Source organism: Ursus arctos, unplaced genomic scaffold (genome assembly GCF_023065955.2).
Source record: "Ursus arctos isolate Adak ecotype North America unplaced genomic scaffold, UrsArc2.0 scaffold_9, whole genome shotgun sequence".
Lineage (NCBI taxonomy): Eukaryota > Metazoa > Chordata > Mammalia > Carnivora > Ursidae > Ursus > Ursus arctos.
Window position 1 is genome coordinate 11,486,713 of NW_026623111.1, and position 24,810 is coordinate 11,511,522.

The 24,810-nt window shown below is 43.4% G+C and overlaps 1 protein-coding gene and 1 pseudogene across 1 annotated transcript in view; one reads left to right on the plus strand and one right to left on the minus strand.

Annotated features, from left to right (window-relative positions):
• Positions 1-16,056, plus strand: part of CD38 (CD38 molecule) — a 41,220-nt gene extending 25,164 nt beyond the window's left edge. Inside the window, exons 4-8 of the mRNA XM_026514462.4 lie at positions 3,737-3,822; positions 6,937-7,010; positions 8,488-8,580; positions 8,935-9,021; positions 11,835-16,056. Coding sequence (XP_026370247.3) covers positions 3,737-3,822; positions 6,937-7,010; positions 8,488-8,580; positions 8,935-9,021; positions 11,835-11,892 — 398 coding nt within the window. The 3' untranslated portion in view covers positions 11,893-16,056. The remainder of the gene's footprint in view (positions 1-3,736; positions 3,823-6,936; positions 7,011-8,487; positions 8,581-8,934; positions 9,022-11,834) is intronic.
• Positions 16,057-21,131: 5,075 nt separating this feature from the next.
• On the minus strand, positions 21,132-23,030 carry LOC123001901 (hypoxanthine-guanine phosphoribosyltransferase-like; annotated as a pseudogene).
• Positions 23,031-24,810: the final 1,780 nt, after the last annotated feature.

Below are 24,810 nucleotides of genomic sequence, written 5' to 3' on the forward strand. Positions count from 1 at the left end.
GGCTCAGGTCATGATCTCAGGGCCCTGCGATCGAGCCCTGCGATCGAGGCTTGCATTGGGCTCCATGCTTAGCGTGAAGTCGGCTTGTCCCTCTCCCTCTGCTCCTCTCCCCGTTCACGCTCTCTCTCTCAAATAAATAAATAAAATCTTAAAAAAGAAAAGAGAGTCACATGCCCTATCAACTGAACCAGCCAGGAGCCCCTAAATTTTATAGTTTTTGCCATGTTTCCTGCTTTCCTTTTTGAATTTCCCATTTTGCAAGTCAGCTTTTCTTAGTCATTCCTTTAATTCTTTTAGGTTTTAAATTTGTTTACCATAAAACTTTCTCTCTTTTGGCTTTATTTTTTAATTCACACCTTAATTCTTTCCTTGAATAAAATGAAGATATATAAAATAAAGTCAAATTATTATCTACTTCTATTTTAGAGTTCTTTAATTTTGCCTGCTTTTTAGTTGAATCCTGTATAGGTTTTTATTTTGTCAGCTTCATTCTTTGTTGGCCTCAATTTTTATTAATTTTAACTTTTTCTCCCTATTTCATTTGCTGTATTTCCTGATTTTTATGTTTTCATTGTTATATATTCTGGTGTCCACATTTTTTTATACCTTGGTTTTAAGTTGTTGTTTTGTTTTACTATGAAAGTTTTATTTTTTTTTAATTTAAATTTTTATTTTAAGTAGGCTCCGTGCCCAACGTGGGGCTTGACCTCATGACCCGGAGATTAAGGGTCCCGTGCTCTACTAATTGAGCCAGTGAAGTGCCCCTGAAAGTTCCAATTTTTGTTAAAACCTATTAATCTCTTTTTTTAAACTTCTTATTCTGATTTTTTTATGTACTTAATTTAATTTCTCTTACTTTGTTGTAAAATTTCCCTCCTACCTTTTTAGCTCTGACTTTAAAATTTTATTGAAGGTATGTTTGCATAATGGCAGACAGCAAGGGGGGGAGACACCGTTATGTGGAGAGAGGTGACAAATCGGGGTACTTCTTTCCACATGTGGGTGTGAAGACAAAAAAATTTATGTTCTTGAAAACCTATGAACAGTAGCTGCTCCTTAGAAAATGTATGTCCCATCACTGTCAACATTTTGGCCTCTGTTGCAAGATGATTCAGATTTATCTTTTGACTGTACAGTAATTACATCTGTGCACGGAAATGTTTCTTTTTTTATTTGTGCGATTTTGTTTTTAGCATTTAATTAATATTAAAAAAACTCCCAGAATTACTTCCTCATCCTGGAAAGGGTTTCTGGTCTAGGATCTTCTTTTCCTGTCACTGGCAGTCAAGCCTCTGTCTGTGGATTGTAAGTGTATCGTTCCCAGTGGCTGCTGTTAGGAAGTACCAGAAACTGGATGGCGTAAAACACTGGAAATACACTCTCTGAAGGTCTAGAAGCTAGAAGTCCAAGGTCAAGGTGTCAGCTGCGCTAAGCTGCCTCTGAATGCTCGAGGGGAGAATTCTTTGCCTCTTCTAGCTTCTGGTGTTTGCTGGCAACACTCGGTGTTCTTGGCTTCTAGATGCATCAGTCCAAACTCTGCGTCTTCATGTGGTTGTCGTCTTCTGTGTCTTTATAGCATCCCCCAGCCCCCCTTTGTGCATATCTATCTCTGACCATATTCTTCTAAAAAGGATACCACCCTTATTGGATTAGGACCCACCCACACTAATGACCTTATTTTAATCGATTATGTCATCAAAGACCCTTTTGCCAAATAAGGTCACATTCCCAGGTACTTTAAAATATCTTCCGAAGGAACAAAATTCAACCCATAACAAGGAAGAAATAGAAAGATGGGTGCTTCCCTAGGGTCAGCTGTCCACATACCCACAGAGGAAGTGGTAGCTGCCACATGCCTGACTTCTGGGACATGAGAAAGTTCCAGGACTTCTCTTCATGCACTTGCCCTACCCGCTTGATGATTCAGAGTTAGAAGTAAGACGTCCCCAGATTCTGCCTCATTCTTACCCTGCCTTCCTCCCCATATCCAACCAGTCACCCACATAATCTGTTTCCGTTTCCTGTCCCTCTTGCCACTGCCTGAGTCCAGACCGTGAACACACCCCGCTCTCTTGTGGGGACCTTTGTAAGGTTCTTACTGCTCCCTCCTTACCTCTCTAGGTTGGCCTCCATCTGCCCACCACAGTGGGATGGTTTCTGTCTTTTACCTAAAGCCTAAATTTTGCCTCCAGGATAAACTCTAAATTCCTCAGCGTGGCCTGGCCTCTGCCTTTTATAAGTCTTGTCATGCGGCTTTCCCTTCTCGTCTTTTCGGCTGTGGCGGTATCAGTCGAAACCCGCTGTGCCTTTGCTTGTGTCCTCTCTGCCTTGAGCCCTGTCTCTGTCTCGTCGGTCTGAAGACCATTCATCCTTCAAAACCGAGTGCGACGTCAGCCTTCCCTAATGGTGCTGCTCATACCCCCAAATCCTTCCCTGATTTATTTGATGGGAGTAGATGGCGTAGTCTCTGAAAGCAGGGCTTCTCTCTAATTCATCTCTTTCCCCCCAGGACCTGACACTCAATTAATGTTTGTGTAGTCCAGTGCAATGGGTAAAAAAACCCGAAGAGTATGTACACATACACACACACATACATCTATACACATATAATGGAATATTATTCATTCTTTTTTAAAAAAGAAAATCCTGCCATTTGCAACGATACAGATAAATCTGAGAGCATTGTGCCAAGTGAAATAAGCCAGACAGAGAAAGACAAGTACTGCAGGGTATCGCTTCTATGTGGAATCAAAAAAAAAAAAAAAAAGTCAGACTCCTAGAAACAGAGGGGAAAGTGGTTGCCAGGGGCTGGGAGGTGTGGGAACGAGGGAGAGGTCGGTAAGAGGATACAAACTCGCAGTTAGAAGATGAATAAGGTCTGAGGTTCAGAAGTACAGCATGGTGATTATAGTGCTAACACTGTATTCTGTAATTGAAATTCGCTGAGAGTAGAACTTAAATGTTCTCTCTTACACATAAGAAGATCACTATGGGAGACAATAAATGTGTTAAATTAACTCCATGTGGGGGAATCTTTGCACAATCTCTCTCTCTCTTTCATATTTATACATACACATACATATATATATAAATCCTTATGTTGTACACTTTAACTATCTGACAGTTTTATTTGTCAATTACATCTCAAAAATATTTTCAGCAGTTTTTGTGCATTAGGCGGATTTGCTTGGGAGCAGTCCCACGGCAATGACGTACGTACGCTCTTATGCCTGCTGAGTCTCACTGACTCCTGAGCCTGTCTTGTTGGGGGAGAGCGAGCATAGAAGGACTCAGAGGCTCTCTGAGCCTGGGGGTGTGGGGACTGGGGCAGGTCGGGGAGGAAAGCTGTGAGCAAGAGAGAGTTGTCAGGGAACAGAGGAGTAGTTGGCAAGAGGGGCCCTGAGGGCCTCGTTTCATCTCTCGTTTTTCCTGGACGGGGGGATAATGTCGAGGGCTTGTTTCTGGCAGATGAACTTTTGCTGCAGTTTCCCAGAATGATGACTCAAAGCTGGTCTCTGTTCCTGTCTGGCATTGGGGGGGTAAGGTAAGGACTTGGAAGGGATTCAGGGGGCATTTAGTTAAACTGGGTCCAGATGAGTCCACTCTCCATCCTTCATCCTGGCAGTGATGCTGTCAGACTAGGGCTGTGCTGTGATCGAGCAGTCCGGGAAAAACAGAGCTTAATTACACCCTTACTTTTCTACTTTAATTATTTTCTAAAAACTATGTCTTTTAGACATGAACTATAAATCTTGTCCAAACTGGAGGGAAGACTGCAGCAACAACTCTTTTTCTGTATTCTGGAACACGGTGTCCAAAAGGGTAAGTACCAAAAGGGAAATTTTAGAATTTTGGAGACCAAAGAACTTAAGAGGTCATCCAGTCAGTGGTTGGTTTTAATTCTTTTTGGACCACAGATCCTTTTAGGGAAAAAAAAAAGAAGTTGAGGATTCTTTCTTGAGAATAATGTACCTAAGCACATAACGGAAGATTTTCACATATAATTTTAGGGCATTCACGGAGGGTCCATGGGCTCTAGTTGGTGAATCCTTGCTCTTACCCAGGTTTTGGCTTGGGTTGCCGGGAACCTCCAGCTGGGTTTAACCTCTGATCTAGGCGTTGGCCAAACTTACATCGCTGATCGATCTGAATAATCAACATTTGCACACTGCTTACTATGCGCAGGTAGAGGCCTCACGTTTTTATGTGGATTAAAAGCTTCCATCCTCACAAGAATCCTATGAAGTGGGTCCCATGTGTTTTGTACCCATTTTACAGATGACAGAACAGATTACACCGTCTACTAAACATAGTAAGTGGCAGATCTGGGAGTTTATCCCCAATTCTCTGACTCCAGATCCAGAATTCCGGCTGGGGATTACTTCCATCATCCTTCCCCTCATCGCTCTCTGTTTCTGATTTACGCTAAGCTGCCTTGGTGTACATTCATTTTTCTTATGAGTTGCTTCTCTGCAAGTGGACTAAGGAAAAAAAGGAAAGAAAGAAAGAAAGAAAGAAAGAAAGAAGTGGAGGAGAGAAAACCAGGGAGAAAGTAAAACGATACTATTTTTAATTCTCCAGAATTGAGTCCAGACATGGGAGGGGTGGAGGCAAGTGAAACTCATATTTGCTAAGTGCATATTCATGGCAAGTCCTGGGCCAGGTGCCGGGTCCCTGTCGTCCCAATTAGTCCTCACAGTAAGGGCTGTGGGAAGGTGCAGACTCAGAGGTTAAGTGACTCATCCAAGGTCAACAGGCTAGTTGGTAGAGGAGCTGAGAGCCTTACCATCCTTAAGGAGATTCAGGTAAACTCCTATGGTAGAGAGGAGGGGGGTGGCCTGGGATTTGAGGTAAGGAGACCATTTAAGTGTGGATTCTTTAAGCGTTCTGACCTTCAGATTCCCCATTTGTCAAATAGGAATGAGAATAATGCTTGTCCTGGGGCTCCTGAGTGGCTCACTCTGTGAAGCGTCAGACTCTTGATTTCGGCTTAGGTCATGATATCGGGGAGGGGGGTTGTGAGTTTGAGCCCCGTGTCAGGCTCTCTGCTCAGCAGGGAGTCTGCTTGAAGACTAGCTCCCTTTTTCCCTCTCCCAATTCTCTTTCTCTCTCTCAAATAAATAAATCTTAAAAAAAAAAAAAAAAGAATGCTTGTCCCATGGAGTTCCTGGCATATTTAAACAAGATGCTACTACCCCACTAACTAACTCAGAATGCATTCCTTTAACGAATATGTTGAGTCCCTGCTAAGTGCTGCATAATTATACAGAGGCCCTGTGTAATTTGTTGTTGCTTGCTCGCTTGCTGTTTCTGGGAAAGGTTCCTACTTACTTTCTCACTCTCTGATATATTTTGGGGTAGTGCTATGGCGAACAGCTTCTAAAGCCAAGCCACATTTCCTATGCGTCAGGCACCAACCTGGGAGCACTGTGGTGAAGGGGATGGAAGGCGCCCCCCCATGGTGGGCTACCTGGGACTGCAGCTTTATTTTGGCTAAATGCTTACAGATGTACCGAGAGGACCTTGTTTAATCAGATGAGATCCTTCCTTTTTCTGACAGGGGAGGCAGAACTACTTGGGGTTTGAATCCCCCTTGCACTTCTTTTCAAGTGATGTGACCTTGCGGCAAAGTGACCCAATGCTTATTTCCTGGGGGCTCTTGGGAATCCTAGATGGCAGGCGCAGTGCTTGGCCTCTGGAAGCACTCTGTTGACTTAGCACTTGTGCTTGGTAGAAATCGGGCCCCGGTCCTCTGTTCATCACCCGCAGCAGAAAGACACAAGCTGCCCTGGGTTCTTACAATTTGGTTTGAGATGGTTCAGTGGTGTTTCATTCCCTGCAGCATAAAGGCCAGATTCCTTGGCCAAGCAGTCACAGCCCTCCGTGAACTCACTTGTCTGCCCAACTTCTGCATCTGCTGAGGTTTTCACCCAAACCACTGTTTTCTCCAACCCCTAGGCCTTTTGTTTGCCCCTGCCTCAGCCTTTCCCAGGTGAGATCCTATCTGTCCTGCAGGACCTAGCTTTTGTTGCCCTCTGCCATGTCTTCCCTATTTCTTTCCTAATTTCCATCACTGAGTATTTCAACTTCTGGCTTCTCTTTCCCTCCCCGTCTCCTTCCCTCATTTCCTTCCGTAGATTTTCTCTGGGTGCCCACCCTGTGTCAGGCACTGGCTCCAAGCTCCGGGGCTTTGGTGGCAGGCAGGACAGCCAGGCTCACAGCTCTCAAAGAGCACTCAGTACTGGCAACGACACCTGCAATGAGCTCATCTTCACAGTACGAGGTAGTAGTGAACCTAAGCTGGTCCCAGGGGTCTGGGGGGACCTCTTGGAGGGAACATGTAGATGGCTTTGCTTTGTTCATTTTGTTTTTCCCAGCGCCTAGCAAAGATTCTAGCTGAATGTTCGTTGCACGCATGAAACTCCTTGCCCAATGATTCATTCATTCATTCATTCATTCATTCATTATTTCCCTTTGTGCCTGTGCAAACCTGTGTCCCTTTCTCTCCTCAGTTTCCCCTTTCTTCGTGTCCCTGTTCTCTTGCCCTCGCATTGTCCACCCTGCTCCCGCTGAATGACATGTCTGCAGCGCGTGACACCAAGAAAGCGCTTCTATCTTCCTCCTCCAGCAATGTTTCTCTTACTCCCTGGACTTCCAGCTTCTGAACCATCAGTGTAACAAACCTGTGAACGATGGTGTTGACCTTCGTTGTCCAAACAGATTAGAGCAACCGCTTCCAGAATTCTCATGTGGGGCATAATCCTGCCAGTGGCTTAGGATGCAGATTACACACACCTGGCATTACTGAGGGAGAACCACGCAGGCGGTTCCCTCCTTAACCAACCAACACTAAGAGTTGTTCTGGAAGGAGCTGCTGGGGTGTGTCAATTAAATTTGCATGCTGAAGAATGGTGGGCTTTTTTTTTTTCCTTTAAGTTTGCAGAAGATGCCTGTGGCGTGGTCCATGTGGTGCTCAATGGGTCCATCAGTAACACCTTTGATGAAAGAAGGTACTCGTTTCTTTGCATCCTATTTGCAAGTGTTAGTACAGCCTCCTATTAAATATTTCATCCCTAGAAGAATAGGCTTTTCATGGTTAAGTCAGTACTGAAGATTTGGGTTAAAGAAGTAAAATGTTGGTTTTCTATGGAGAGATTTGTCTAAGTTAATGCTTTTGTCTGGTGTCTCCTTTGTGTGAAGTCCTCTAAATGTTCCATCGGCCCTTGTTCCGCGGCCAGCTCCTCCTCTTGGGTTTTCAAGGCCTGGTGTAATTTTCGGAGCTCTCCCAACTTCCCTCCTTTGTTTGTGCTGTTCCCCCTGCCCGGCCCCCCTCCCTGCTCCCACTTGTTTAATCCTCACCATCCACGAAGATCTGGCCCGGCTCCTGTGTCCCCCGTGAAGTGTGTGCATCCCAGTTAAGCAGTCAGACCACTACTGTGCTGGGCTCTTGGCCTTCACTGTCTCTTTCTAGGCATTGCCCATAATTTATCGTAGTGGTTGAAAGCAGGGGCTCCAGTCATTACCTATGACCTGTGTGACCATCGGCTGGGCACCTAGCCTCTGGGAGCCCCTGTACTAGGCACCAGGAGAGGGGGTGGTGCTGACTGGAAGATTAACTGAGATAATGTCTGACAAGTGCTGAGCTCTGTGCTTCACGACAGAGAGAGGGGTCCGTGAGTATCAGCTGTCATTCCTCATTTAATCCACAGCGCCCAACCTGGCCGCACCAATGCCTTTCTTCTCTGACCTCCTTCTGTACTTAGTTTTTACCACATTGGATACTTCCCCAGCCTTTGTTCTCCAGTCTTACCCTGGAAAAGGCTGGATTGAGAAGAGAGGCAGCTACTGGTGGGCTGCTCCAGGCTCTCTGGATACCCCAAAAGAATTTTCCTTCTCTCCTGTTTTCCTATTTAAGTCTGCAAAGAAGCATTTGTCCTTTTGTCGTCTTCTGATCCTAAGTTTGCAGGCTTTTGGGTGAAAGTGTTAACATCGCAGGATTTCATAGTCTGCGGTTTGGTGTCCAGCTACGTGCAAGAGGAGTGGTGGCTGTCAGAGACCAGCAGGGAGGAGTTTGGGGCTGGGGTCCGAGCAGGGCAGCAGGGGCTCTCAGAGCAGCGCCTCTCGAACCTCACCGAAGGTGGGTCATCTAGGGACAGTTCGGCTGCCGATTCTGCTTCCGCAGGTGCTGGGCGCCTGAGATTCTGCAGGTCCAACTAGCTCCCAGGCAATGCCCGTCATGTCAGTGCAAGGCCCCCTCTTTGAATAGCAAGTATTTAAAGTACCACCATCAAGGGACCGATTAAAAATCTTATTCTGAGAATCGTATTCAATGAGGGTCCCACTGAATGAGATTGACTGTTTCTAGTTAAAATCACCGGTCAATCCCAAAGGGCAGTGGTTCCCTGCCTGCTGGCTCTTGACAAGGCCTGGGGATGGCTGAACGATTCAGTTGGAGGTGAACAATATTCTCTGCGTCTTCTCTTGTAGCACTTTTGGACGCGTGGAAGTCTTTAATCTGCGTCCAGAGAAGGTTCATAGACTACAGGCCTGGGTGATGCATGACATCGGAAGTGCTCGCAGGTACGCGTTCCTACTTTGTGTGTGTACATTGTCAGGGTGATTTTCGGAATCAGTCCATGGAAGAAGCCATAATCACAAGAATGCATTGAGAACAGAGTGACTCAGGAAATGACTGGGGCCTCTCCCTGGACATTCAGCCCATCCCAATAAGTTTCATGTGCTCTCAGTTTCATATCCACTGTAAGTATGTATGCAGTTCACGCCCTCAGCCCCTGCTGCCCTGTGAGGTCTTAAAAACAACTTCTGCTCCAGTTTATCCCAGGGCCTGGCCCAGGGCTTGCTACCTAGAAGAAACTGAGATCAGGAAATGTTTGCAAGAACCTTGTCACTTAACTCTCTTTCTTTCTTTCCCAGTGACTCATGCTCGAGTTCCTCCATAAATGTTCTGAAACGGATTCTAAAGGAAAGGAGTATTGCATTTTCTTGCGAGAATAATTACGGGTAATTGATTTCTTGAAAAAGAAATGCCTGTCTTGCCATCTGTAGGTATTTTCCTCTCCTTGGCCGCCTCTGAGCCGGGAGGGCTGTGGGAATCCCTCTTGGGCCTTGTTGGGTGAGCTGGGACGGTGACTTGTGGTGGGCGTTCCTCCCCCTGGCCCAGCCTCCAAGCTGTTTCCAGCCAGTGGCCTTCCACTGGCCACCTTTCCCCCATCTTCCTCTTCCTTTCTTCTCCACCTGTCCGCGATCATTGGTTTGCCCCTGAAGCTGACCCAGCTTTTGAGAACGTATTTCCTGGTTTCTCACAGGAGTCACCTGACCCAGGGCTTGCAAACCTACTAGCTTTCAGGGGAGCGGAAGCACATTTTGTCCAATGCAAAGGATTTGTAAAATCCTTGTGACATGGCAGTATTTTGCATGTGAAGTTTCTTTAGTTGGACCTCGGTGTAGACGCCTAACACTTGATAAGTTGCCACATGGATGTCTACCAAATTTTATCTTCTATAAATTAGAAAATGTAAAATCTTAGTTTTTTTTTTTTTACCAGTAATACATATTTATTGGGAAAAAGTTTAAAATTACAGATAGTATATATTTTTAAAGTCATCTGCAACTCTGTTATCCAAACTGGGACCCTCGCTCATTTTTAAGTAGTTGTGGCAGGGACTCCTTGCTAGAAGCATCTTTGAAGATTTGCCCATAAGTGATGACTTTGATTGATGTGGAGTGAACAATTTTCTCAAAGAACACAGAGGCTGGAATTCAAGAATCCTTTTCCTGTCTCCTTCTGTCACCACCTTCTCCCACCAACCCTATCGGAAAGGCAGGAGGACAGATTCCAGGAACATTCACTGAGGGCTTTTGTCTCAAAATGACCTGAATTCCCCCTCAGTCAGCTGGCTCCTCTCTGGAAACTGCCAGAAAATAACACAAGCTTTCTACCGCAGTTAGATGGGAAAACAAGCCGAACAAAGGAGCAAGATCAACTATAAAAGGAGCATTGCAGACATCTGACCATCTAAGTTATTCAAAGATATCTCGTGTTGGGAAAATAGAACACTATAAACACCTAGGAGAAGACTGGGGAAGGTACATGGGTCTTATTCTCAACAACCCCCCCTTTTTTCTCATTTTAATCATCCCCCTTTCTTTCATTAATGGCCATCCTTCAGCCTCATTCATGCCCACTGCAGGCTCTGGGGGAGCTCACTCATTCGCGAGCTAGGAAGAACGTAAAAGCGTACCTTCCACCTGGGCTTGAACCGGGGCCCACATCAGAGGAAGTGATCTGTAAGCCAACACCTGTCATTCTGAGCCTCAGCTCATGTAACCTTAAATTTGGGGATCATATTTGAAGTCACTAGACCTTTTCTCCAGCTATGAGGTTGCGATAGAGTCAACATGATTCTTTAAATTACCAACTCCTCAGGGCCCCTTGTTGTATCTTAAGAGTTCTGTGGCTTTGCAAGAAAGCTGCTTGAGCCCACGGGAGCCTAAAGTGAATGTCAGGGATATAGACATAGACTGAAGTTGAAATCACTGCATGCCAAACACACTTTCCAATTTAGCAAACTGTTGTCCAGCTGTTTTGGTGTGATTGCTTAATAGGCACACGAGAAGTGTAAGTACATTCATATGGGTTAGACCTCCTGCTGATTCTGCTGTTACCCCCTTATAAATCCTGCCCGGAGACAAATGCTATTAACATTTGGCTGTATATCCTTCAGGTCCTTTCCTTTTCCCCATACACACACTCACACTCCCGATGAAATTATACAGAATTTCTTCACATACGTTCTAACCAGTGGAGTGAACAGAGTAACAGTTCTTTTTGGATGACCTTAAAAGTGTCAGCATGCTCTTTTCTGGTTAGTGCTCCCTTGTGACGTATTTATTAAAATCCTAAAGGGTGCACTTCTTCCTCTATGTTGTTAATAATTACTTTCCCCTGGAAAGTATTCATGTGGGGGATCCGAGGCTACCATATTGGTGAGGATGGAGTGACTCTACACTTAGAACCGCTGTGCCCAGCTGGTCATGATAGTTGGCTAGAAATGAGCCTGAGATGGCCCATTCCTGAAGCCCAGGGGTGCTTGTAGCTGCTTCTAAGGATCTCTCTCTACCTTGACTCACATTTAGCAAAATCCGATTCAGCTACAATTTGGTGAACCACATTCCTTACTATTCACCCTTCTCCGCAGTCCAGCCACTCCCACTGGACCCTGTTGCTTTCTGATCTCATTTTTATGAAATAGAGAGACACTCACCAGCTAGATTCTTATCTAGGATTTGTTCTGTGCAAAGGATGTGTGGTCTTCCTGCTGATGGCCGCCGGTCTTCCCCCAGAGAGTCTCTACCCTGTCTTCTGCCCCGACCCTATGGCTCAACCCTTGCTCAGGAAGCTTCTGAAGAGAAGAAAGCAGGTCATCCACAGACAATACTGAGGTCCCCCATCTCAGGTTGCTGCCTCTATTGTGTCTTGATCATCAGCTGACATTCATACATGTGTCTGTGATGTCAGTTTTGAGCCAGACATATGTTTTCATCTCCACACATTATCGTCTGACGTCCCATCTCAGTATTTATTTCTGTGGCTTTACAAGTGACATGAAACCAGATCGGGCCATTTGACCTTTCTCTATGTTGTCACTGCAGGAGAGGAAGCTATGTGGATGCGGAGTGGTCCCTGCATACTTCTGTTGCTAACGAAGGGGCTACTTGCCTTGGGGAATTGAACCATAGATGTACCGACTGCTGATTGATCTTTCTTTCTGTTTTTTTTTTTTTTTTTTTTGGTCTTATCTTTCTTGTCAAAGGCCTATCAGGCTTCTTCAGTGTGTGAAAAATCCTGATCATCCATCTTGCAGATTTTAAAGATGAGCCAATCAGCATGGTCGTTTCAGATCTTTGAGCCTTGCAGTAGACATTGGCACGCGTGGCTGAGGAGACACTGCTGGGAAGCTGAGGACTTGAGGGGGTTCTTCCGTCATGATGCCAACACTAGAGTCGGAAGCCTTTCCCCCAAAGTTTTAAAATAACATATTATTGGTATAGTTTTTATTTCGATTGCCTAATACTCATGAAAAATTTATGGTATACAATTACAATGGAAATTTTACATTATTTCATTTTAATTTTCATAGGTGCTTTGATATGTTTACAGGTTGGTAGCATCCTTTCTGTTGAAAATGACCATACCAAAATCTGTCTTACTGGTGCAGGTAATTAAGAGAAGGTAAATGCCCATGCTTTTCAGAACTGTTACATTTCTGAATGAATGACCTTGTCTCAGGATATATTTTTGTACCCTTTCTACAAATAGTTAAAGTATGGGTCATGTTGTGACCCATGGTGGTTATGGGTCATGTTGGGGAAAGAATTCTGTACAATGTAAGCTACCCAGGTGCTTTACCTCCCACTCTTCCAATAGCCCTACGAGGTTGGTACTGTTAACTCGCATTTGTCAGATGAGAAGTGGAAGTTCAGAGAGGTTATATAATTTGCCTGAAGTCATACATTTAGTTCAGGGTAGAGGTTGAATTTCAACTCAGCTCTGTCTGACTCCAAAGTAGATATGCTCCCTTTCTAGGCCTGTAATTTAACTATGGTTTTTCTGGGTAGCTTCAAAAACAGATACTTTTCTTCCTGTCTTCCTCCTCTTCCTCCTCCTCATGCCCAGTGTCTTACGTATATGATAGGCAGTTAAAATATGTATTTGTTCCCGAAACTAGCAATTTGTTCTCCCTTTTTTTCTTGATTAGGCTTGCTTGGGGATTTATCACTTTTATTACTCTTTCAGAGAACTAACCTTTAGCTTTGTTTTCTCTATCTATTTAATTGGTTTTCACTCTTCTCTTTATTATTAGGAATATAAAAATTCCTTCTAACTTCCTTGGGTTTCCTATTTAGTGTCTTAAGATGGGAGCTTAGATCACTGATTTTTCAGCACACTTTCTTTTTTTATAGATTACTTAGTACTATAAGTTTTCCTCTCGGTGCTGCTTTAGCTGCAGATCTTAAGTTTGGTATGTCTCTTTTTATTTATATTTTCTAATTTAATTGTTATTTAGAAATGTGTTGCCTAGGGCAACCCCCTCAAGTTCCCTCCCTCTTTGGGAGCTTTGTACTATCATCCATAAACTTGCTTTGCTGCAAAAACAAAAACAAAAACAAAAAAACAAAAGAAAGAAAAAGAAAGAAAAAAAATGTGTTGCCTAATTTTCAAACACCTGGAGATTTTCTAGTTTTTTTTTTAAAATGTAGATTTGTTGAAGAATAAACTAATTTGAGGATATTTCAGAGAATCCATTAGGTTTGTTGAAAACAGCATAAATTTTGAAGTCAGATGTTTCTGGATTCATTATTTGGGCATTGCTCTGTAATCTTGAATGAAATACTTAACCTTTTTGAACTTTGCCTTCCTTGCCACTCAAATAAGGATTATTATTTACCACCACCAACCCCCCCCCCCCCCCCCGCCCCAAGGTGTGGTGGGACTAAAAGATCACAACAATCAACAGGGTAGCACAGTGCCTTACAGATAAGCTAGCATTCCACCAAGGCTGGCCCCTTTCTGCGGGCCCCTGGGGGGCAATCCAGGTTCCTTCAGGAGCCACGGCAGCTGTAGCCACTGTGGGCAGTCCACAGATTATTCACTGGCCCCCGTGTCCATGTAGGCACATCATCACAGGCTTTAGTTTGGGCTCGACGTGAAGATGGATGCTCAGGACCAGTTCTGATTAAAGCTCAGGCTTGCCCCAGGGTTCAGTGAACTCTGCCTGCAGAATGCCTTCAATGATAGGGCCCTGCTAACCCCCTACGTGACCTGGCTGTTTTCCTCTCAGGACCTTTTCTGCCTTACTGCGGGGCTTGCTTGCTGATTTCTTGACTCTCTAATGTATCTTCCTTCTTCAGCAGGAGACCCCTTGAAGTGTCAGAAAAATTTTGTTCTTTACATGCCCTTCCACAGATGAAACAGAGTAGCAGTCAGTTTCTAAGAGTCTTGGGAAGACTCATTTGAGTGTTCAGGTTCAAAGCTGGTAGAGACTAGGAAGAGGCTGGTCCCAAGGTTTTCACACTGTGCACAGAGCACCCCAGCGAGCTCTGGGGGTGTTGGGGGGCTGGGTCACTCTTTCCTTGTATGCCATCTTTGTAGCTTCATTCCCATGATACCCATCCCTACCTCCTGTCTCTCTGCGTTTCCAGCTTTGGGTATCTTTGCATGACCGTGACCAGGACCATGCAGCCATCTCTAGTCTAAGGACTTTCTGGCCTACGTATATATGAATACATCCTTCATATCCCTCTTCTTAGAAGTGACATCCTCACTGCGTTACTGACTACTCATAGCCTCATACTTTACTCATCAACCTGCCACCTCCCTGTCTCCCAACTCCATTCATTCTTTCTCTAGAATATGCTCTTCCCATCCCAGCTCGTACCCACCATCATACTTAACCTGAAGATTGTGACCCAGGACCTAAGTCCCCCTTTCTCACTCCTGAAGGCTCAGTGTTTTCCTTCTGTAGTGCTTCTTGACCTTATAATAGTTGAGACAATCTTAGAAATACAGTTACGAAATTTTAGGTTGAGTACTTGAAAGAAGACACACACACACACACACACACACACACACACAGCTCTTGTTGGAAACAAGCTCAGCCCATGTCTGCACACTCCCTGATAACAAAGGACCCAGCAGGAGCAGCGTCGATTTGCTTCCTGGCATCTCATTTCTCCTTAAAACAATTCCCAAGACTGTAACTTGAGTTTCTCAGAATCCATACTACACAGAAGGTTGGTTTTTTTTTTTTTTACAAGGCAAGGATAAATGTTACATACAGCGAATTAATATTGTGTGAAGTAATGTTGAAGTAAACCCAGAGTGTGCTACAACTTGGAAAGGCATTATGTGAATGCAGTGATAACCCAGGCATTTTCCCACAGTTGTTTTTTTTTAAATAATGAAACAGTTAATTTATTTATACTATGAAGAGTTGTCATTTTTAGCATGTATGTTTTTAACAATTCATCAGGAACTCAGTAGCTGGGTGTGCTGCCCTGAGAGGCAGTGGTTTGCTGACTTTCAGCTCATACTCACAAATCACAGAAGGCTTTGAACTGGTCCCTGACAGGGCATTTATCCTTGAACTTGATTCACAGAGATGCAGCAAGAATCTCAGCTTTGAGAAACACCTTTGTTCTCTACGAAGACGACTCACCTTGAGACCTCCCTAGAGTTGAATGTGATAACGTAGCGCTATGTGTGATTCTTTTTTTATTTTTTAAGATTTTATTTATTTTTATTTGACAGAAATAGAGACAGCCAGTGAGAGAGGGAACACAAGCAGGGGGAGTGGGAGAGGAAGAAGCAGGCTCCTAGCGGAGGAGCCTGATGTGGGGCTCGATCCCATAACGCTGGGATCACGCCCTGAGCCGAAGGCAGTCGCTTAACTGCTGTGCCACCCAGGCGCCCCACTATGTGTGATTCTTAATAAGGTACATAAGTGTGAAACAGCATTTGGAGGTCTGACGCACAGTGCAGACCTACAGAGAAGGGGAAACTCATGTGTGATGTATCAGGCACTTCCCATTTTGTATCAGCCAGCGATCTCAGCCACAACAGCAGAATGCAGCTCTGGCTGGAAATGTATTTCTAGACAATATCAACATCTTACAGATCCTCCAGGAGGGCAAGAAAACAGTTTGGAAGCCTCTTAGCCAAGAACAACACCCAAAATTACTCCACAGACTGGTCAGATGGAGGTGTCATTCTTGCCCTGAGGACACTTGGCTGTCACTTTGTCATTGCCAGATGTGGCCACCACTGTTTCTGGGAGTAGAAGTACAGTAGTCTCCCCACCCTTCTCTGTGAGGGATATGTTCCAAGAGCCCCGGTGGATGCCTGAGACTGCGGAAAATACTGAGCCCTATGTATATTAGGTTTTTTCTTATACATAACCTATGGTAAAGTTTATAAATTAAGTGCAGTAAGAGATTAACAGCAATAACTATGAATAAAATAGAATAATTATAACAATATACTGTAATGAAAGTTTGTGAATGTGGTCTCTCTCTGAAAATACCTTCCTGTATTGTACTCGCCCCTCTTGTGATGATGTAAGATGACAAAATGCCTGCGTGCTGAGATGAAGTGAGGTGAATGATGCTGGCATTGTGACCTAGCGTTAGTCTACTATTGACCTTCTGACAGTTGGTCTGAAAGAGGATCATGTGCTTCTGGGTTGTCATCAACCCTGAGTGACTGAAACCACGGATAAGGGGGGACTGCTGTAACCAAAGTGTGTGTGGGATGTCTTGTCAAGATGGCGCCTGCCTCCTTGGCTCACTAGACTCAGATTCATGGCTGTGTAGATCCTTCTGTTGTATGGGTCTGATAATGTAAAATGCTTAGAACAGAGCTCAGTGTCTCTGCCTATAAAATGAGGTATTAGGAGTGCCTCCCTCTTTGGGTTGTTCTGAGCATTGAACGAAATGATAGATCTACAATTCTTAAAATAGTGCTTAACACATGGTTAGAGCTCTATTACGGTTAGTTTCTTTTAATTAAAAAAAAGGTTGGAACTTTTTTTTATGGAGGAAATTCCTTGACAAGCCTACCTGGTTTAGAAGCTGAGACCCTGGGGGCAATGGAGAGGCGGGTAGGGATGGCCCTCTTGCCAACCAGCAGGGTTGTCCCATCCCAAGCTGATGTTGATGAACAATATCAACAGAACCCCCCAACCTCCAACCTCTGCACTGCCCCAAGTCTAAGAATTTGACATTCGTAACTCATTTTTCAAGCCGACCAGGAGTTCCAACAGCCTCCCCGTGGCATTGCCAACCCAACCCCTGCTCTCTGGTGATAATAAAGGTGTAAGCTCTCTTTGGTAGATGAAATCAGAAGGAAAAAGCTCCTGGAAGTAGATACTGTCTCCTGTGTAATGAGCAAGCAGAACACTGGAAAAGGGTAAGACTGAGAAGAAATGGGATAGCCAACCCAAGCCTTCACTTGGAACCGAATAAATCTCCCTTTGTGAATGACACAATAATCAGTCCAGTTTCCTCAGAGCTGCCTTGCAGGAAATTCCCTGAATGGGTAGAATAATAAGATCCACATTGGCTGATGGAGGGAGAAAAGCCCCTTTGGGAGCCAGTAAGTCTCAGATTACTCTCTGCTGCTCAGTCTTACGATTTTGTCTGGCTCATGGCCATGGAAGTTGGGAGCTTTTCCAGGCACAACTTGGTTGGACTGGTGAGGTGGGAAGAAGGAAACTCTGTGCGGTGGTGGTAGGCGTCCTTTCTGCTGTCAAGCTTTCTGGAACATGGGAATGAGTCATGGAGTCTGTGCTGTCAGATGGGTAATTGTAAAGATGGGTTATTTTTTCAGTGTCACCCATGACCATTACCATGTCAAATACTTTCAAAATAAAAGTAACAAAGTAGACGTTTCTGTAATAACTTATTACGGAATCATGAAAGAATGATGGAACATTATGGCTGCAGAGAAGTGACTCCACTCCTTCACTTGGTAAACGAGAAAACAGTCCTCCTCCTGGGAGTCATGGAGGCTGGGTGTTGAGTTGTAGGCAGTAGCCTAGGAGTCAAGGTTGTCCCCCCTTGACATCTCCTTTTCTTCTCACAAAGACGAAGAACCCATAAATGGGAATGTTGGAGATTGCTGGCTGTTGCCTAGTGTCCATTATTTCCTCCTCTTCTTAAATAGTATTCTCCCACCCCCAATTTTAACTGGGAACATGGCTTCCCAACCACGGAATACATTCCCCGCTGGGTCTGGGTCTGACCACTGGGATGTAAACAGACATGATTAATGCAATTGCCTGGCTGTCTTAGAGACAAAGCCATTTGCCCCAGATTTCATTTTCCCCCCTTCCCTTTGCTGAAAAACACTGAAACTCCAGTAGCAGCCTTAGACCTAGAGATGGAAGCCATAGGCAGAGGACAGCAAGTCCCTTCCCTCATTCTCATCCATGTTCACCCTGAATCTCATCCCAGGATGCAAGACTTGGTTTGCTTTATCCTCAACCCTGGACACATCATAGAATCTCGGAAAGTATTCGCTCCCATCTCCATGGTACCCTGTTTGATTCTTGCCTCTGCATCTCCGTTCCCTCTTCCAGACTTGGCTTTGCTGGCTGCTTCAGCCTCACTATTAAATAATTGATTTACTGTTTATTCATTCAGTCACCACTATCAGTCAATCATTTTCCTGGTGTCAGGTGCTAGTGACAGAATATTGATAGAAACAGACACGGAGCTTATGGCCTACTCCCTATGGGTTCAAGGGGGAAGCTCTTCGCTGCCGCTTGGGCCTAGAAGTCTTGCTTCACAGTTGCCCACTGTGTAGACTGGGAAACCGGTTTTTCAAGAGAGCCGAGGAGGACATGGTTAGGACTGTCGAGGACCCAGATGTGCTCTGTGAGCAGAAAAGACATTGCTGGATGGCAGGAAGCAGAGGATGAACGCTTCCCCAGTGAGGGGGATTGATTAGTTTTCCATCAAAATGGTTTTATTAGGGGCATCTGGGTGGCTCAATCGGTTAAGTGTCCAACTCTTGATTTCGGCTCAGATCGTGATCTTGGGGTTCTGGGATTGAGCCCTGTGTTGGGCTGCTCACTCAGCGGGGAGTCTGCTTGAGGATTCTCTCCCTATCCCTCTGCCCCCCCCCCGTACCCCCCATGCGTGCGCACTCTCTCTAAGATAAATATTTAAAAATATAAAATAAAATGGTTTTATTGGCCAAGCTGCCATTTTTTCAATGTAAAGCAATACAGATAATAAAAAACAAAAATAACATAATTGATAATCTTACCACCCAGAGGTCAGTACTCTTAACATTTGTGTATATATTACACACTTTCCATGTAAATCATATTTTTCATATAACTCATATGTGCATAGCTAAGAAAGTTTTTTCCCCCACATTTTAGGATTTCTGAAATCAGGATACGTCTTAGAATCAGTGTATTTAGAAAGCAACATGTCATGGTTTAATTGGCAGTCTCTTTCTTCTTAGTGATGAGTAAATTAATAGCCCATCTTACAACTGATGACATCTGAGATCTAATGAAATGGATACATGTTTAGAGAAATGCTGTCACCTTAGAGTGACCTGAATTTTTCAATTAATATGTTGCAAACCTCACCCTAAGTTTAAATAGAGTTTTACATTGTCATTTTTAATTGGCAAAAAATATTCCACCATGTAATTGTACCATAATTTGCTTATCCATCCCCTATTTTGCTACATTTATTTTACTTCCATTAAAAACATAACCACAGTAAGGGTGCCTGAGTGGCTGAGTTGGTTAAGCTTCCGACTCCTGGTTTCAGCTCAGGTTGTGATCTCAGGGTCCTGAGACCGAGCCTTGCATGGTGCTCTGCACTCAGCACAGACTCTGCTTGGGACTTTCTTTCCCTCTCCCCCTGCCCCTACCCTGCGCTCATGCATGTGCGCTCTCTCTCACGTAAATAAATAAATCTTGAAACGTAACCATAGTAGAAGAGGCTATATGCAGTGGGAGGCCGTGTGTGTTTGGAGATAGATGTGTTTGGATCACAGATGTCTGTTACCATTCTTATTGTCCATCTATGTACACTTTGCTTGTCTGAGGACTCAGGAGAAAGACTGTCAGCGCTGATATTCCTGGCACTCCACTGTTCTGATCCCTGGAAGTCAGGAGCAATCTTGTCAGAGCAATCTTGTCATCCACATGTTCGAAATTATCAGAAGAGGTAAAAAAAATTGCGTTATTTCTATAAACTGGGACATAGTGGAGTAGACAGGTCTTCGGTCTTTGTGGTTTAAAATAGAATCTAGGGGCGCCTGGGTGGCTCAGTCGTTAAGCATCTGCCTTCAGCTCAGGTCATGATCCCAGCATTCTGGAATCGAGCCCCGCGTCGGGCTCCCCGCTCAGAGGGAAGCCTGCTTCTCCCTCTCCTACTCCCCCTGCTGGTGTTCTCTCTCTCGCTGTGTCTCTCTCTGTCCAATAAATAAATAAAATCTTTTAAAAAAAGTAAAATAGAATCTAATCTTCAAATTGAATAGAAATGTCAATATGTAGTTTAAAAAATAGCTGATGGAAATGTATCTTATCTGAATGAATTATGTATGGAAGAAAAAACGTTGATAGAACTAGATGGAAATCTTCATAAATGACAAAGTGTTTGAAAATATAGATATCAACATGGGGTTTTCGTCTTGACTTAATTTAACCCAAGTGAGACATGAAATTCATGCAATGTTACCAAACTGGACATGCACACGTATGTTTTCAATCAGAAACTTAAAAACGAATAGGACACTTCGGAGCCAGGTAAAGAGTCTTATCCGTGTCTGTTCTACTTGGCAGAGTCAGGAGGAGCGTGCATTAAAACGTCACCGAGAACACAGAATTTTGAGAGGTGTCACTCTCTGGGCCGTGCAATTCCCTAGGTGTCACATACGCCCCACCTCGTCCTGTCCCTGACATTCAATGTGTAGCTTATCAATGGACAGCCTAAAGAAAAAAAAAGTGGTTTTTTGTTGTTGTTGATTTAAGAGGCGGTCTGTAAGGATTCTGCACTGAAAGTTTCAAAATGTGTAAAGGTTTTTGGAATACACTGATTAATATTTAAAGGAACCATAAAGAAGATTCACTGGAAATAGTCTGAACAAATGAGAAAATTCAGTTAATATCCCTGAAATGCTCCTAACATAATTCCAGGAAACATGATTCAGTTTATAACAATACCTCTTAGATACTGTCAGATAAAAAACCAGCTGCTTCTTACTCTTTAAAGTGGTGTAATAATTAACAATGTTCAATTACTTCTGTTCTTTTCATGAATTTAGGACTATAAAAAATAGGGCAATTCATAAAACAATATATCTTCTCTTTAAATGCTTCTTACAGAAGTGTTGTGTTTTGTTGGTAAAGGTTTTTCATTCATAAGTCAAACAACAATCCCTCCAAAGGGAACCAGTGGCCTATCAACTCAGACCAGAGAGTGAGTTTGGGATGGCAGCCACCGGTATTTCTAATACACAGAACAAAATTCTCAGAAAGTACATGCAAAAACCTCTACGACGCACATGGCCACGGAACCCGACCATTTGATCATTTTACTGGTGATGGCAATAGAACACCAGATGTTCCCAAACTCTACCACCCGACTTGAGCTCTCATTTTAGGCTTGATACTTTGCTTTTCCAGTTTTGCTAATGACACAAACATGATTTAAATCCTTGATGTTTCCATTATAGTCAAAGACACATCCAATAAATCAGCCTGAAATTTCCTCCCAACACAGTGCGATCTATGTCCAGGAGTTTCGGGGAGCTCTTTCACCAGCAAACTTGCAATGTGGACCCTCTTTGAATTACACTGCTTGACTAAGGAAAGCAAGATTTACATTGTTTTGCCAATGTCAGTTGTATCTATAGCAACCAAGCCATTCTTTCCAGTTAAAGTTGTGAAATCATCTCCATAAATTTATTTTATGGCCCCAGTTGAATGGTCATTACAATAGCTCTTCGGTCTCATAAAATCTGCAGTCAGGGGATGGATATATTACTGTTTCTGTTCAATGTTTTGTTATAATCTAGCAAGTCAGTAGAGAATTTATAGCCCCCCTGGGGCATGCAGATACCCCAGCTGAGCTGCCATATGATAGCCTCCTATCTTCACAGATTTTCAAGTATAAGCCATTTTGTTCTGTCCATGATTAGTCATTTAGGAATAAGCACCTTTTCTAAATCCGTAGTGTAATGATTAGATAAACGAAATAAATCTAGGTCATAACCTGGTTCAGCATCACCAATTGTGCGCAGGGCTATGGGCCGCCATAATGGAACTAGCTGAGGAAGAGGAGCACACAGCATTGTTTTTTAAATAGCCATTTGAAATTCTTACATTGTCAACACAGGCTGGAGGACCAGGCCACCTCACAGCAGTCCGTTTTAGTAGGAAGAGCCCTGGACTTGTATACACGCTGGCCAGTTAGCCTTGGTATGCCCAGGACTGTCCCAATGTTAGCACGGACAATCCCTCATCTCGGGAACCCCTTCAGTCCCAGGCAAATGGGACAACTGGTCATCCTAATTCGGAGTCGGAGTCCCAACTCTGTGATTCAAGTTGTGTGACTTTGAGCATGCTGCTTCATTTCCTCATGGAATGTTCCTCATGGGTATAATAGAGGGAGTGGCAGCTCTCTTTCAGGCCTGTTGTGAAGATGCCGGGTTAAAACAGTGCCTCTGCCTTGGATTCTGGTATTAAGGCACTGCTTGCTCTCAGGGATTCAGTGCGACGGTCTGCCGCTCCATGAAATGGGAACTTCCAGACCAATACAGCCCTGGCTGACTTGTATATATAAGGTGTTTGTGACTCAGCTATTTGTAACCCAAAGACTCTTTTTCCCTATTAACTAAAAGAAAATTCTGAGCCTTGGTAGTTTGAGGTACTCCACCCGAAGCCTGACATCTGATTATTCTGATAAATGTGTCTTGTGTTTGGTTATGGGGCTGTAAAAAATCTTTGAGTTTTTAATGTATTCAATGTCACATTGGGGGGATTTACAAGAAACACTATTGATGTTTAAATGCATTTGTAGAAAACCATTTTGAGTTCTTGAATTATAGCATGGATACATGATTTTCAAGAAAGTCAGGAGAGGCAAGGCTGAATCTTAAACTGGGGAAAGGGATCTGGGCTTTTCCATTTTCTTTCTTTTTTTTTTATAATATTTTTTTATTATATTATGTTAGTCACCATACAGTACATCCCTCGTTTTTGATGTAAAGTTCTGTGATTCCTTACTTGCATACAACACCCAGTGCACCATGCAATACGTGCCCTCCTCAACACCCATCACCAGCCCATCCCATTCTCCCGTTCTTATTAAGATAATCGGGTGCTCAAGCTTTCAGGCAGTTCCTAAGACTTCATCCAGCTTTAATGTCTTTGTTGTATGAATACTTGCTGGCGGCTGTTCAAATGAAGAACAATCGCCATCTAGTGGTCATTTTAAGGGTACAATTTAAAATATCTTTTATATATATATATATATATATATATATATATATATATATATATTTTTTTTTTTTTTTTGATGTCTTTTTTAAAAAAGGTATTTTAATATGATTCAAATGTTGGAAGACCTAAAAAGGTAGAGTGCTATTTCCCACTTGCCAAATTTCCCCCACTTCCGCCCCACATACACAAAAGATAAACACTGTTAGTAGTTTCTGGTGTGTCCCTTAAGAGAATAAAAAAATAGCAACAACATATAGGCAAGCAAAAATGTAATCTTCCCCGACCCTCCCCCCCCCCCCGACCCCCGGACTTTTTAACATATAGTGCAGCAGTAAAAGTAATATATTTACTTGTTTTCACCTTGCTTTTTTCATTTAAAACACTTCTTGGCAATTTCCTTATATAGGCATATAGACAGATTTTTCCTTTTTATGTAATAATCTCACTGTTTGGCCAGACCGTACTTCACGCCATCACTTATCTTTTAGATGCCTGCGTGTTGTGCTGTGGAATAGCTATGTCTGCCCATGTAACATTGACCTCGCCTCTGGTAGTGCGTTTTGGGAGTGAGGGTGGGCAGGGGAATGGAATAGACCTCTAATTAAAATGTCTTAACTTGTCTCTATTGAGAAATAGTCTTTAATGCTTTTCCATTTTCTGAGTCATTAAAGGCATCATCCTGGGAGCTGGCTACTGAATCTACTGCAAATATTGGGGTTGATTTGAAGGGTAGGTGGTCAGGTTTTCTGTGTACTTTGTTTTTTAAAATTTCTTTTCTTTGCTGAAGACTAATGGGTTTTTTCAGCAGAGGCCAGTGAATGAAAACCTAGAAAAGAAAAGGATGAGTAATGGCTGAGTGTGTGACCCAAGTGGATGGAAGTTGGATATAAGAATATTCTGGAAAGTTAAAATGCCAAACAAAGACAAGCTCTTACCTATTTCTTCAAATCCAAAAAGCTCATTCATTTCACATTTCAAAAGTTCAGAGTACTTTAAATTTGGTGTCTTTTCTGAAAAGTTGTTATTTTTTGATGATACATTTAATGGCCACTTACAGTAGAGAAAATGTTATCCCAAATTCCGATATCCTACTGCTTCCCAGTTTTATCCAAGTCCAGAAAAGCTCAGAAAAGAGAAGTCCATCATCTCCACATAAAAAGAAAAGACAACAAAACTTAATGTAGCTTGGAAAAAAATAAATAAAAAATAAAAATTACATATGTATGTATGTAACAGGTAGTATACAGATTTAGTAAAGATGAATATTGAAGCCAGAAATTGGTACCAAGCTTAGAGCTCACAAGAACAATTTTTCCCTTGATCCTGCTGTGTCTCTAGGATCTGTGTCTGTGTGACATGGATCCAATTCAGTCACGTATCTTCAGCATAGACTCCCCCACTCAAAGGTGACTCCCAGATCTGGCAGCTCTCTGAGCCAGAGAAATCTCCCTAATGGCCAATGGAAATGTTCACTTTGAAAACTTAGCAGTTAATCTAAGATTTCCTGTCCAAATATCCTGATGAATAACACAGTTAAGGGCACGTGGTGAAGGAATGACACAGAGTGTGTTCTCAGGAGTCAGCTCCCTTCCCTCTCCCCTCCTTATCCAGCCACCTCTCCAGGGATTGTGTCTTTTCACCTAGTTCAACACAGAACCTTGAAGAATAACCAGATCATGAGGATAATAACCACATCAGCAAGAGCAGCCCAGTGCTGACTCCTCCATAGTCTTTTTATCTCCCTTGCACCTTCACCACA